Here is a 15,290-nt window from a genome sequence, read left to right on the forward strand (position 1 = left end):
CTGTCAAAATGAACAAAAACCCAGTTTCTGATATCAGCAAACCCACTAATCAGCCAGAAGATTGGCCCTTAAAGCCACTGGCTGACATTTTCAAGTTTAATCAGACTCATGGAAGAATTTTAAAATACATTAAGTATTCTATCTATCAGAGTGAGATTTGGAAAAACTTCAGTTCAGTTTTATTTACATAGCACCAAATCACAACAGTCACCTCAAAACACTTTATATTGTAAGCTAAAGACTCTACAGTAATACACAGAGAACCCAAACAATCAGGCAACTCCAGATTAGCTAGCACTTGTGGCATTGAGAAGGAAAAATTCTCTTTTAACAGGAAGAAACCTCCGGCAGAACTAGGCTCAGGGATGGGAAGCCATCTGCAGCGACTGGTTGGGGGTGAGAGGGGGGACATGGGACAGAAAACACACTGTGGTAGAGAGGCAGAGGTTAAAGTAAATACTAAAAGGTTCACTTAGAGCCTTAAAATAATGACATTAGTGAATCTGCAGCTCTAGCGATTAAGTGGAGCAGAAAGGCAGCACCAAAAATCCAGTTTGGTCATTAATCTTTACCAGGTAGCTTTTACTGGCATGGCACATTGACTGAAAGAGTTTACAAAGTACAACAGCATCCAGGGTGTAGGAGCTACAAAAAAAAACAACCTACCAGCTTAATAATGTGTAGGTCCTCTAATACACCTTTGATCCCATCAGGACTTCATGGACTTCTGAGGACATTATGATGTATAGCACCAGTACATGGGCAGTGGATCTCTTAAATGGATGTAGCTTCCTACAATCAGGCACAGAATTTGAATCTTGAAAGAGTCAAAGGTGGGTTATATCCGGACACTACAACACAGAATGAGCACCATCCCAGACGGACACAGCATAAGGAAGCAGAAGAATATCATTTCAATAAGGCCTTGAGTAAATGTGGTTATCCCAGCTGGATCCAGGAACTGGACCAACTGTTGCTTAAGCGAAAGCCTTTAGTGATCCCTTATGTTTTAGGAGTATTATTGCAGAGATGCATTGTCTAAAAACACTGTCTCTGTGGCTTTCAAATCCCAAAGCACGTTCCCCCCAAGGATCGGGTCTCCATTCACAACAACAGTAATATGGTGTATGACAGGAGGCTTCACGGACGGCACGGCACGGCACGGCACAGAAGAGCTACCTCATCAGACCAGGACTCTGCAGTCTTATTTACACCTACAGGCCAGTGGATGAACAATGAAGAGGATATACACATCCTGGACAGGGAGGAACGCTGGTTTGGTCAGGAATGACCATCTCTGAACCAAGAATCAATGCAGTGCTTGCAGCCATCCCCCAACTATCTGTGAATAGTACTCAGTTTCATGATCACTGATCAATGGCCATGACCCCACGGCCTGTTGTTGGTGCTTCTTTAGGTCATTATGCAAATATATGGTTTTTAAGGGTGTGGAATTTGCAGTCAGTCGAGACTGATTAAGTCACTTAAACGAGTGACAAAATATTTCTCCCACTGAAAAGCTACATCCAGATGAATAAAAGCAACTTTGTGAATGTTAGGCAAAAGCACCTGTCTGGATAGGTGAATGAGACTTGTAGTAAATGCTTTGAAATCTCAAAACAAGTATCCCACAAACTGAAATGGATGCATTGAGGATAACTAAGGGTGAGGTAGCTTGGCCAAGGATACTTTGGCATGCACACTGAAGGAGCTAGGGATCAAACCATTGGCCTTCTGACTGGCAACCATTGGCCTTCTGACTGGCAACCACTGGACCAAAGAAACAAAAACAAAAGACAGAAACATTTCAACCTTCTTCGTTAAGGCATTAAGGCAAACAACAAGGTAACTTTTAGGCTGTCTCAAAACACGCATAGCTATATTTAGGTAGATGACAGACATGTAAACCCACAACCTTGATATGGATGAGCAAAAGAGGATGGATGGATAGAAATTAGATTATTTTTAATCATTTCATAATATTTATTACAAAATACGTGTACAGAAAATGAGTCTTACAGTGACGACTCGTTTTCTATTTCATTTATTTTCAATTATAATCTATTATTCAGTCATCGATAGCTGGAGCGCGCCCCTGAACGCGCCAGGTGCATAGGGATGCTGTTTTTAAGCTCAACAACGTACAACATGCAACATCCTGTAGGGCCCTTCAAAGTAAGAGGCACGGTAAACATTTTGTATAATTTCTTACAACTTAAGTCTTACAACGATTTAAACGTACAGTAAATATATATAGATAGTCACGTGTTGGATTTCTAAACTTCGAATAGCATAAAATAGAGCATAAAAACTTGTTATAATAGCTTCGTGCTCGTATTTTGAACGCTATCGCACTTCGCTTCCGGTTTTTTCTTCGCGGGGTTTTGGTGACTTGACGCAGGCGCCGCTGCTGCTGCTGTCGTCAGCCTGCAGCATCAGAAAACAACAGGCTAAAAACAGACTGGCGTATCCCGGTGAAGATGGTGGCCAAACAGAGGATCCGCATGGCCAACGAGAAGCACAGCAAGAACATCACTCAGAGAGGAAACGTAGCCAAGACGCTGGTGAGCCGCTAACGGACACGCAGAGGGACGCCAGCCTGACACGTTAGCCCAGAGAGGTGACGTTCAGCCCGGCGTGAGCGCAGCGGTGATGGTAATGCTGATGGTGCCAGCTGTCAGTTAAAGGTGTCAGATAGGGTGCTGAGCGTGACTCGGGAGCTTCAGCGTGATATGTGCGGTGTGTTTTGTTTCACACGGAGCGGATCGGGGTGTAATTTATTCAGATTGGACTCACTCCGCTCGTGACCGCCGGACACTGCATGTTGCTGTCCGGGTGAAGAGGCTGCCGTTAGGGCAGGAAAATAGCCGAAACCCGTTAATTCTGACATAAAATCAGAGGTAAACGTGAAAGCACGTGTGAAATGCATTGATTTAAAAACAAATAATTGGTTGTCATCAAGGAAAAGGAAAATAAACCCCAATAAATACATCACTTTGTTTTACTTTACATTGTGGGCCACACACAGTCCACTTTGATCCTAAGAGGGTCGGACCGGTGAAACTTTCTGTCATGGTGAAGAAGTTGAACTACACATGTAATTACTGAGATATCATAAAGTAACAGAAAAGACTATTAAGAAATAAATATATTAAAAAAAACTTACAAAAATGATTATAAGTAATGAAACAAAACAAATGATAAAAAGCTTTTTGGTAAATAAAAGAACGTACGATTTATTTATCAGATTTATTTGGTAATTTTTTAGAGATTTTGTTTTTGTTGTTGTTGTTGTTTGTTTTACTGTGGACCAATTGTTTAAAAAAACAATCCTGGGCCTTATGTTGACACCCTATGTAACCAGCTCCCAGTTTGGATTCAGGAGACGGACTTTAAAACTTTCCTTACTTCATGGATTTCACCTATCACAGGTTATTTTTAGAGCATAACTCCCGCGATAAACGAGGGACCACTCTACATTTTTCCTGCCTCCCATAACCCCCAACCAGCCCCTCACTGAGCCTGGTCCTGCTGGAGGTTTCTTCCTGTTAAAAGTGAGGTTTTCCTCTCCACTGTCGCCAAGTCCACTATTGTAGAGTGGTTACCTTACAATATGAAGTGCCTTGAGGCAACAGTTTTTGTGATTTGGCACTATGTAAATAAAGTTGAGTTGAACTGAAAAAACGTGCAATTTCTGCATGCTAGAAAACATTTCTTTCACTTACTACAGCATCAAAACCATTTGGGCTTAAATTGTAAGAAAGAAATTTGCAAAACAATTGTAAAAACAATTTTTGTTAAGTCCAAAATTAAAAGACAAAAAAGAACCAACTGGAGCTTTTCTCTCATTTAATTGTTTTTGAATCAATTAATGTGGTGTAGTATGAATGTAGCAAAAGCTGTAAAATCTAAGAAAAAACAGTTAATGCCAAAATATGTGGCCTGAAGTGGAGTCTTTGCCCTTTTGACATCCCTGCTACTCAACATGTTTGTCTCATCTGCTCCCACCTTTCACTGAGGTCAGTGCAGGTGAATGGCGAGCTGATAATAGACAGAAAATATCACAAAGCAAAACCCCCAAAAATCACTGAATTAAAAAAGTGAAAATAGATGTTAGATGGCTGGTGTGTACACTAAGGGCACCAATAAAATATGAAGAAATTTAAAAGTAGTAATAAAATAGAGGACATGTACTAGGTACTCAGTTTGTTAACTTGATCATTAAATAGTTTGATTATTTTATTTGACATAAGAGCAAAAAACAGAAATAAAATAATGTATTTAATGTTTTTTCCATTATCTGCTCTTCTTGGATTAATCAAATTACACCGCAGCGCTTATGAGTCTATTAGTTACTGTTAATTACTTTTAATAAATGACTGTGGAACTTTTTAAAATATCTTTAATATGTCCTTCACATTTTCATTTTTCTCTGCACTCTTTTCCACTGCTGTGGATTTAAACATTTAGTAACTTTAGTATCTGTTCTCAAGGTCGGTAAAGAGATCGTGGAGGGTTGTCTTCTCCACAGGTTTTCTCTTTTCATTTCTGTCAGTCTCAGTAACTCTATTCAGTGATGTCAACATTAGTTTTCTTCACATATCCTCCTCCTCCTCACACGTTTCACATCCCAACAGCTGACATGTAACACAGCAGTGTCAAACATGCGGTCTGGGGGAGCCACGTCCAGCCATCCAGAGGGTCAGCTTGGTTTCACCTTTTGTAATGGCTTTGTAAATTTTGCTCTAGTTTTCCAATAAAGTTCCCTGATAATCCTTCTCTGGTGATCTCCATGGTACTACACCGGGAGTGGAAGGATTTCTAGACGAAGATGAGCTAAAGACAAGAAGGTTTTGTCTTTTTGCACTGTGACGCCAGCTATAAATTACAATGTACAGACACACTGGCCAATTTATTAGGAAGGCGTTGCAAGAACCGTTGATGAAAGTCAGGATGGAATCATGCTTTCATGTTATTTACACCAAATTTGGATCCTGCCATCTATAGCTGCAGAAATTGAGTTTCATAGACCAGGCCTCGTTTTTCTAATTTTCCAATGATTCTTGTTCTTAGCGGACAGGAGTTTAACCCAGTGTGGTCTTCTGCTGCTGTAGCCCATCTGCTTCTAGGCTCGATGTGTCATGGGTTCATAGATGCTTCTCTGTATGCTTTGGTTGTAATTATCAGGGTTTCTGCTGCTAAGTCCTCGAGCTGGTTGCTGGTGTCTGAATATTTCAGGAACTGCAGATCTGCTGGGATTGGCTGATTAAGATATTTACACGTTGTATGTTTTTTTTTGTTTTTTTTGTTTTTTTTAAAGAATGAATGTCTCATTAAATAAGAAAATAATTTGGAAAGGAATAATTTTTTTTTTAAGTCAAAGTTTTCAGACTATAGAGGTATTTTTAGATATAAACATACAAATTCTCTCCCTTCTTTTAGTTACTGGCAAAGCTTTTACAGGTTGAGCCCACTTGAGATCAAATCAAGCTGCATGTGGCCCATAAAGTCCAGGTTTAACACCTCCAGATGAGCTCATCACGGCTGCTCTCTAAACCTTTGACTGATGAGCCATCGTGTAAGGAGGGAGAGAAAAGTGCTGACCCTGCACCTTTCAGTGTATAATTAGACTCTGAGGTTTATCGCTGCAAACACAGTTGTTGAAGTTTAAGAAACACAGTGACCAGGACAAGGAGCAGGGGAGCTCAGGGAAGCCTCTCTGTGTTTGCTCTGCAGCACGTTTTTGCTGACGTACATGATGTGTGTTTCTCCTCCACAGCGGCCACAAGAAGAGAAATATCCTGTGGGTCCCTGGCTGCTCGCTCTCTTTGTATTTGTTGTGTGTGGATCAGGTACGGACCTTTTCTTTTTTTTTTTAAGTATCTACAGAAGAAAGTGGTTTAAACTGGTCAATGATGCTGGATTTTAAGGACCTAAAGTCCGCTTAGTAACTTAGGATAAAAGGAGAATTACCAGATAAAGATCTCCTAAATTTAAAGTACAGTTATGAGTTTCTTAAGAGCCTCTGATGTATCAGTCTGTGACCTTGGTCAATACCCAGCAGCTCTTTAATGCTTTGATTATCTCACTCGGATGACTGGACCTTCAGTAACTGTTAAATTAAGTGTTTTATATACACATATAAGGCTTATTTCATTTATAAAGGCTCACTCAAATGTTAATTAATTATGCAGTTGACCATTGGAGCTCCACATCCCCTCTCCAGTAGATTTATTAAGCACTCACATTTAATCAGCCTCATTGGAGCAGGGGTGTGTTCACAGGGGGGTGTAGGGTGTCTATTGATGCTTTAAGACTAGAGTGCTGTGAAGTATGAAGTCTCACATCATGTTACTCGTCTCTTTTTGGTAAAACAAAGGTTGAACCGTATTAAGCTCCTCCTCCATTTCTGATGACGGTGGCATCAGAAGATAATTCAGTCTACGGGAGAATCTCAGACGATGGAGGGTGCAGGGTGGAGTAAATTTTTCTCCAAAGTTGAAACAGCATCTTGATTTGCATCACCTTCACATCACGTCATTGGAGCTCGCACCATGTAGCTGTGCCACATGACAACTTCACCAGAAGTCTTACAAATCGCTTAAAATACGCAGTTATTAGATTTACATTTTAACCCCGATCCCATCCATGCTGTCTTCTAAGTACTTTGTGTATTTTGATGGTAAAGCATTTGTGCTACCACTTGAGTATGATTAAGCCCTAAATACTTCTGTTGTCACAATAACGATGAAAAATTTTGGAAACGTCACAAAATTAAAAAGGTCTTGTAAATACTCAGTCACATTCAATTCAAGACTATGAGATTTTCAATGTGTTTCAGTGAGCGACCCACAAACTGATATACTCGGACTTTTTTCGTGTAATGGCAGCGTCATGAAACATTACAGGGACACACACCTGCTGCGTTTTTAAAAAGTGTCACAGAGTTGACAGGACTTCGTGTAATGTTATGTTCTCCATTTGAAAAAAAAAAAAAAAAAGAGAGAGCTGCTGATTGGAGCAGGAAATCGGACACAGGAACGGGATAGAGAATCTAGATGAGAAATGATGTCATGGCTGTTTACTACGCCGTTTTATTTCCCATCAGGGCTTTGACGTCATGTCTCACTGTGTGCTCTCAGCCATATTTCAGATCATCCAGAGCATCCGTATGGGGATGTGATGAAGGAGAAGACTCTGGACCCCTGCCCTCTACCCCCCCACCCTCCTCATGCCCTCACAGAGCCTGGCTAACCCTCACCTGTGCACCCTCCAGAGGTCCAGAGATGAATACCACTCCTTGGAGAGAGAGAGAGAGAGAGAGAAAGGGAGAGAAGCGTCCATAACCAGAGCCTACACCGTCCCGCCGAAGCTGACCCTAAAGACACCACCCTGCCCCGGATCAGCGTTTACAGTGTTGCAGTCTGTGGTACTGACAGCTTTTCTATGGACAGTCTGAGACCACGCCGGCTGGAGATTGTGATTCATTGTGTGTGTGTGTGAGAGCGAGAGAGGTGGTGTGTGACTGTGCGACCAGTGATTCCTGCTAACAATGTGCCATACTTGTGTAATTCACTGTCAGTCTATGAAGAATGTTTTTTCAAATAAATGTTGAGCATTTAGAAAACGTCCACGTTTAATTCTGCTGTCGTAGACTCGGTTTTACCAGAGCACGATACTCACTCCACCCGTCAGAGGTTTCATGTTGTAGGTGGCAGCAGGATGGAGCTAAATGCTTTAAATGTCACCCGGGATACGCATACGGCTCATTTGTAAAGTAGCTATCAGAAGTTTGTGTACATAATCTTGCATTTCCAGTTTAAATATGGTTTCCCTCTAAACAGAGATGGTGGGTATTTTCAGTAATGAGTGGGATCAGGGGGTGATTTAGAAGTTTGAGAATGACAAACAGAAACACTGCTTTGCTCTTTCTATATTTAAGGTTCAGTTCAGCCACCTAAAGGAAACAAATGAGATCCCAGTGCATTAAACCAGTGTGAATATCACCTTGCTTAACTGTGTTACTGCTCTGTGGTTATAATACATATTTTTTGTAATCTGTTAGATTGACCTACTGTGGTAAGTATATGACTTAATTTTATCTTAGCAACAGAAATTATGTGATATGTAAACACTGAATTTAATTACATCTGCAAGTTGATCCAAATTACATATTTATGAGTTTTTTCTAATTTTCAGGAGCTTAAATGCATTTGTTTGGGTTTTTTCTTTTTTTATTAGCGTCACCTTAATGGAAATCTGTAAAATTCCCTGACTCTTAAATACATGCAGAGCCCATTGTGGTTATATGTAATTGCTCATAGGAGGCAGTTTCATATAAAGAAAGAAAGCCATGAGAGGTCTGGCCTCTTTGGATAGTTTTCCCTCCACAGCAACTGAGGAAGGTGAGTTTATTTTATAAGTCATTCACCTGGATATTGGAGATCTTAGAGATTTAAATGGCCTCTCTAACTAATGCTACAGTCACAATGTGCAGCGGTCTCATTCATTTTGTAACAGTTGGAGACGGGCACCTGCAACTACTTGTTTCAAAACGACTTTGTTGTGTAAAGATGGGCATAAAACAGCGAGATGGGCTGCCATCAGGGACAAATGGGCAGTTATGAGCAATCTGTGATAATACTGTGATTAGATGTGAAGTGGCTGGTGAAAATCGCTTCTGTTTGCATATACATACACAGAAATTTACATAAACTCCTTTTTGAGTCCAGTCAGAATTTCAGATGTTAAACTAATATTGATGCAGTTGTCACGCTCCATTCTTCTTTAAAAAAATATATACATATATGTATACACACACAGCTGCCAACCAGCTGAGTCAACTCCCTTACTGCAAAGAGCCGAGTTGCACTAATTGTCTAATGGTTGTCAGTTTAACATTACACTAGTTCCCAGGTTTTTTCAACTGTAGCTCCGAACAGAGAGACCAACCTAACCTAACCTCTTTCATTTGACTTTGTTTTTAATTTAATGCAATTTCAGTTGCTTTGTCTTTTTCATTGTTACTATATGGAGGGGATACGTCGGAGGCAAGTTTTAAGTTAACCAATACTGTGTCACAGTATTGTAGACATGCAGAGCGTCAATCTCTTGTCTTTCAATCACAGAAACATTTTACCAAATTAATCCTAAAATTAAAGCAATTTCCTCTAGTTAGTTTATTTCAAGTTCACAAAATCAGTTTTATTTTAGTTAATGCTCCACTCTTGTCCAAATGTGGTCGATGTCATTCTTTTCATTCATGAGTGCACCGATTGGACAGAAAGACCAGGGGGGAAGGAAAAAAAAAAGGAGTCATTTCTTCCTTAAGCATGTTTATTGAAAGTTGTGAAGTGCAGCTGTCAAGTGCAATTGTGGTATGTATGTTACAATATCTCATCCGGTCATTGCGGAAACATGCACAGAACATGAGCATACAACTGATACACAGAATGAAAAAGAACATCTCTAGAGTTTGTATTTTCCTTTTTTTTTTTTTAAGTTGAACTTTAAGATATTGTTCATCCAAAAGTATTTCACTGTCAAATAAAAAATAAAAAGTGCAAAACTCCAGAAAGAAAAAGAGAACCAAGTGGAAATGGTTTTACAGTCAAGAGTTAATGTTGCAGTAAGGGTTATGGACAACACAGTCAGGCTGCTTGTTGTCAGTTAAATATCCTAAACTCCTCGTCCATCCACAGTCCTGAAAATACAGCATTAAAAATAGATGACACAGGCTGGGCAAGACTCATCTGCATCAATCTGTGTGACCTAGATAGCATCTGTTGTTTTTCTTCACCACCACCTCCTCTCTATTTTACATGATACTTACACTATACAGAAATATACATCATCCTCTGCCCTCTCGAATCTTTTAGGAAAACAAAGAAAAGGGGAAAAAATGCAGCTTAGCCCAAAAGAAGTCTCAAACCTGTCTGATAAGGTTTAAATTACATGCCACTGCGGGGCTGAGAAAACTGCAACGAGGAGCTTTGAGGGCAAAAACGAGGAGGTTGAAATACTGAAAATAGAATATCATCATCTCCATAAGAAACCACGGTTTGTTCATCCCATCAACCCACAGCTAAAAGATCATACCATCATCATCAATGCTGCAACATGCTGCTGTAAAGAACCTCCCCTCCCACCCCAAACTCCCCCATTCCAGATGGGGGAGTCTGTGATGATTCCTCACATTCTTCATTTGTCATTTGGAGAAAGCGTTGTCCTCTTGAGTCCGTCAACCTGGAAACTTCCGAGAGGGAACATCTTTTATTTACATCATTCTGCAAAACAGGAAACTGCCAATCCTGCTGCTCCACCCACTGGTGTAGTCGACATCACTCAGGCACAGTGATTTTTTTTTTTCTTCTTCTATTTAAATCTAAGCATTGCTCCCACTGATGAGCTGTTCCTCTGTAAGACATTCTAGTTGATGACAAGAGGGGGACTTTTTTTTGGCAAATGTTCAAAACAACTTCATGTACAGCATCTCAAGATTGTCGCCCTCCCCCCGCGCCTCCGAGCGCAGCCCGCGCTCGTCCCTCTGTCTGCATCCTTCTGAGATAAAATGTGCAAATTCTCATCTTAACGGCGTAGCCTCCTGCTGTGGAAGGCAAAGTTTGGCTCGGCAGCTGTGCCAGAGCTCAAAAAACAACACAAACAAAAAAAAGTCAAGTTCTCCACCTGGGCCAGGCTACGCCGAGGGGCCGGAGCTGTGTGTGGCGGGCTGGGAGAGGGTGGTGGCGCTTGTGGGTCCCGGCGTGGCGGCCGTTTGAGGGGTAGGTGGCGAGCCGGTCTGAACCTGGGCCTGGAACTGGGCCATCTGTTCGGGGCTTGCCAGCGTCTTCAGTAGCGTGTTCTCCTGCTCCAGCTGGGAGTTGCGCTCGATCAGCTCCTTGATCTGCTCCTTCAGCACCTCCACCTCCTCACGCACGGCGTACATCAGGTGACTCTTCACCAGGTCCTGAAAAAGACAGGAGGTAGAGGTTTAAGACAGGAATCCACAAACATCAGGTAAATCAAGTTGTGCCTTTAGACAAAAATCATTATTGTAACCGTTTGATGTGAATTTAAATTTAAGGATGAGGTTGATAAGGAGAAGGATAAAATAACAGGTAGCATCTGTTAAACCAAATGGAAATTATACATTTTTACATTTAACAGGTATGCACCAATTTGAAACACAGCACCATTACAATACCAATGTTTACTAAATAAGCTGTAGTCCTCACTGTAAGGAAGACACTGGACAAGAGTCACAGGATAATACACACTGTTGTTATTCAGTCCCGCTAAACTCTGAGTACCTTCTTTTGCTGCTTTGCACACACTGAAGTCAGGAGTGAAATTACATTGAATCAAGTTGGTGACGACACATTATGTTAACCTAAAATTAAATTAAATCTGCCAGAGGCTTCTTCCTGTTAATAGGGAGTTTGTCCTTCCTACTGTCAGCAAGTGCTTGCTCACAGGGGTGGGGTGGGGGGGTCGTCTGATTGTTGATGTTTCCTCTATATTATTGGAAGGTCTCTACCTTACCTTACAATATAAAGCACTTTGCAAGGGTTGATCTCCTCAGGGAGGCGAATTTAAGGAAGGAAATGTGATACAGCTATTGCCTTATACAAATAATAATAATAATAACAATAATGATGATAATAATGGATTGCATTTATATAGCGCTTTTCGAGACCCTCAAAGCGCTTTACAATTCCACTATTCATTCACTCTCACATTCACACACTGGTGGAGGCAAGCTACAGTTGTAGCCACAGCTGCCCTGGGAAAATTAAAAACAACTCAAAATTGTGAGTATTTATTTAAAATTTCCTTTTAATTTTATCAATCTTGTTGTGACTAATTAGAAAGTAACATTCTGGATCAGACTTTTAATTTATTATCCTCTTCAGTTGCTTTCTGATTTCCATAAATCAAATGTTCTTAACATTAAGGGGCATTTATTAAAATCTAACTAGACTTTGAAAATGAGCTGGATGTCCTTAATCTCAAACACCAGCTAAAGAAAAAGCTACCTGTCTTATGTCTTCACCTGGACCAGATGCTGATGGCCTTAAGGTGTGACTATTGTGCATCATGAGACTGTACACTGAAAATACTGTTGATCATAGTTTTAATGATCTGGGAAAACAAACATTTAAAGCTGACCTATTTTATTCGGAAAAAGTCAGGAACTTTCATTCAAGCTTAAAGTATCCCTAAATTGAAGCTGTGTGTTATCTTTTCATGGAAAAGCACTGCCAGCCTTAATTATACTGGATTACCTTATGCAAAAACTAATGTGTTTAAAAAAAAAAAAAACCTGCTATAATAACAAGACAACAACAAAATGACAGTTACCTAAAATATTAAACTAACAGTTCATGAAGGTGTAAGCGGAAAGAGATCTTTAGAAGCGAGTCTCTATGTAATCTAATCTGGGATAATACAATAAGAAGATGATAAAAGGAGAAGCGTGAGAGGGAATATTCCCAAGGTGCTACGTCAGCAAGCCGGCCCACGTTTAAGTGCTAGCCAATCAGATGCCGAGATATTTATAACCAGGCTGCCAGCCTTCCAGTTTGCCTAGCAACAAGAACTGACAGCAGGGACAACAGAGACGTTAGATTTTTCTGGAAATAAAGGGCTCGATTTTTTTCACTTTGATTATGTTTTGATCGGTTGTTGTGCTTATAATTTTATATTTATTTTATATTTGAAATCATCGGGATGTTCTTTCAACTTGGAACCAGCGGTTAGTTTTGAGTTAGCTAAACTACTTTCACCTTTACGTCGGTCACTCGTCAGTTCTGAAGTCTCACACTATTGCACTCTATTCTCCGAGTATTAGCGGTTTTATTTCACAATTTGTTAGCATTTTTTCCCCCAGAGATTCAAATAAACACTTAAGTACACTGGGATGACGAATCTCCAGATATAGGTGATTTAAAGAAGTAAAATACATTTAAAAAAAAAAAAAAAAAGGAATACCCTATTAAGACAGCTTATAGCAATTCGAAGACAATAAATGAAAGGAAAAACTCACCATCGCTTGCTCTATCTTGTTGTCTATGGCCACGACGCTGGCTCCGGATGAACTGCAAGAGAAAAGAGAAATAAATCAATTTTAAGCCAAACTGTGCTGCAATGGGAGGGAAAAAAAGAAAAGCAGCAAATAAGATGGATGGAGAGAAATGCAGAGAATAGAGGAGAGCGAACCGCAGAGCCTGAGGAGCTCCCTCTATAGAAATGTAGGTCGCTACTAGAAGTATCTGGAATTTTCTATAAAAGCAGGAACTCTTTATGCTCTTTTTCCCCTTCACAGTGAGCGTTTACAGTCAGCTAAGCTGGATGATACACAGGCATGAGGAAAAGGCACAGCGCTGCAGGTGAAGCAGCTGACGGAGCATTCACCTATTATCGAGCTGGACGTGCGAGCTCTCCGCGCTCAGCAGCGACGACAGGAACGATATGGAAAAATTCCTCAGCTGGCACACGCCTAGATCCATAGCCATGGTGTAGCACGGAGCATTCATGCTGTTCATGATTTACAGGCTCTGCGTAGCACATCCACGCGCTTCTTTCCCTGTGTGTTTTTTTCCCCCTTTCCTTTTATTGTTGTTGGTCCTCTCTCCGGTAAAGCTCGCGCACTGACTGCAGCGGTACGGATGTAAGCCAAGGTCAGTTCATCACAGCGACGCGCATACACACAGATCTGCAGCTCAGGACGAGGCTGGATGATTTATCCACACACGCGCAGAGAGAGGCAGACCTCCGATTGGTGGAGGCTGAGGCTGTTTGCGTAATATATGCAGGGAACGCCCACACCTGCAGCTCTGCCGACTGGTTTCTGCATAAAATTATAGCCCAGCAGCACAAAGGGGGAATATCCGAAAAACAGCCCCCCCCCCCCCGAATCATATATTATTTAATTTAATAATTTTAAATCACTGCTGGATGGCCGTATCTTTATCTATACTCACAGGCCTAGAGACTAGCTGGCAATCCCCTGGCAACTACCAGTCTAGAGGGGGAAAAAAAAAAAAAAAAAATTCCCTGAATGCCTCTTCAAACATGCTTACAGTTGTGAGGCTCAACATTTACATGAAGGTAAACGTTGTACATGTATTTGGTGAGCATTTGCAGAAAATATTCCTTGCAATTGACCGGCAATCGCAGCAGCTTGGAGATTTTTTGGCACAACCTGAGCAATTTAACCTAAAAACAGCAAGCAACCGCTCACCAACCACTCAGTGAATGCACATTTTTCCTCAAAATGGTGAGCACGAAGGTCTATGCAGACATCTGCACACCTGCCAGTCGTTTGTGACCTCCACATTACTATTGCACACGCCCCAAACGGTGGGCTTCAAAGTAGTACAACAGCTTTCTGCACCAGAGAATAATAAAGGCTCGACCCTTTAGGAGCGATGCAACTTTTTGCATGGACCAAAAATTAAAACACCAAAATAACGCTTGAAAAAAAATCTGTTGAATAACAAGTTACTGAAGATTGTAACAATATAGAGTGCAAACTACAAAACCTAATATGGTGGAGCAGAAAGGGAATGAGCATAACTTAAATACTTATAAATGATCAAAACTGTGCTTCAGTAAAGTACCCAAGTAAATGTACTAAGTTGCTTTGCACTACTGGTCCCAGCCACGCTCTCGTCCAAACTAAGGCATTATTTGATTGGCACCCATGAGGGCCAGTGTCCATTATGAGAAAGAGCTTATAATACGGAGAAATGGCTCAGGGACGGATAAGATGCTAAATTATTTAGACAAGACACACAAGGTTGAGGGAAAGGGAATGTATCAGCTACTGCTGCTGTAATCTCCACAGTAAGAAAGACTTTCATCCAAGAAGGTCAAACTTAAAGGTAACATTTGGTTTATTACTTAAATACATTTTCACGTGTGTCTATGGTGCCTGTGGGTAACTTAGATCCACTAAATAACCTATAACATTCATGTCTTTGCAGAACATGCCAACCCCACACAGAACAGCTGAAGTCTGCTCCTCCATGAATCTGGTTGTGCTGGAGGGTTTTTTTCTGTAAAAAGGAAGATCTTCCTCCCTACTGTTGCTGGAGGTATCTCCAATTCTGTAGAAGAAATAAAACTGAACACTGCAGATGACAGTCAACTTGGTCCATGTAATCTGCACTAACAGAACATAATCAAAAGAACAGCTTAGCTTTTATTTTAGGTTACACAGAAATGAACGTATGTAAAATACTTCAGGTGTGCACTTAGTGTCATTTCATGTACATATGTTGCCCCCT

The 15,290-nt window shown here is 40.8% G+C and overlaps 2 protein-coding genes across 5 annotated transcripts in view; one reads left to right on the top strand and one right to left on the bottom strand.

Moving 5' to 3' along the window:
- The first annotated feature begins 2,359 nt into the window (after window positions 1–2,359).
- Window positions 2,360–7,627, top strand: serp2 (stress-associated endoplasmic reticulum protein family member 2). Its single transcript, XM_003445315.5, has 3 exons — window positions 2,360–2,564; window positions 5,780–5,852; window positions 7,143–7,627. Exons 1-3 carry the CDS (start codon window positions 2,481–2,483, stop codon window positions 7,181–7,183), a joined length of 198 nt encoding a protein of 65 aa, XP_003445363.1. The 5' UTR covers window positions 2,360–2,480; the 3' UTR covers window positions 7,184–7,627.
- A 1,691-nt stretch (window positions 7,628–9,318) lies between these two features.
- The window catches only part of LOC100693161 (TSC22 domain family protein 1), a 38,674-nt gene continuing 32,702 nt past the window's right edge, over window positions 9,319–15,290 (bottom strand). For 2 of the 4 annotated variants that reach the window (XM_005451985.4, XM_019353135.2), the window contains exons 2-3: window positions 13,046–13,097; window positions 9,319–10,966 (exon numbers count right to left, since the gene is read on the bottom strand). In XM_005451985.4, the coding sequence (XP_005452042.1) occupies window positions 10,697–10,966; window positions 13,046–13,097 (322 nt within the window). In that variant the 3' untranslated portion in view covers window positions 9,319–10,696. Of the gene's footprint in view, window positions 10,967–13,045; window positions 13,098–13,413; window positions 15,111–15,290 lie in introns of those variants that run through there. The other 2 variants (XM_019353134.2, XM_005451986.4) reach the window with 2 other exon arrangements.

This window comes from Oreochromis niloticus, linkage group LG16, assembly GCF_001858045.2.
Source record: "Oreochromis niloticus isolate F11D_XX linkage group LG16, O_niloticus_UMD_NMBU, whole genome shotgun sequence".
Taxonomy (NCBI): Eukaryota; Metazoa; Chordata; class Actinopteri; order Cichliformes; family Cichlidae; genus Oreochromis; species Oreochromis niloticus.

What these genes read in the sequence shown, in the direction of transcription:
- serp2 (XM_003445315.5), top strand. Translation starts at nt 2,481, where the DNA reads ATGGTGGCCAAACAGAGGATCCGCATGGCCAACGAGAAGCACAGCAAG. An exon ending in GAAACGTAGCCAAGACGCTG is followed by an intron (nt 2,565 to 5,779) that starts GTGAGCCGCTAA and finishes TCTCCTCCACAG; the next exon opens with CGGCCACAAGAAGAGAAATA. An exon ending in ATTTGTTGTGTGTGGATCAG is followed by an intron (nt 5,853 to 7,142) that starts GTACGGACCTTT and finishes GTGTGCTCTCAG; the next exon opens with CCATATTTCAGATCATCCAG.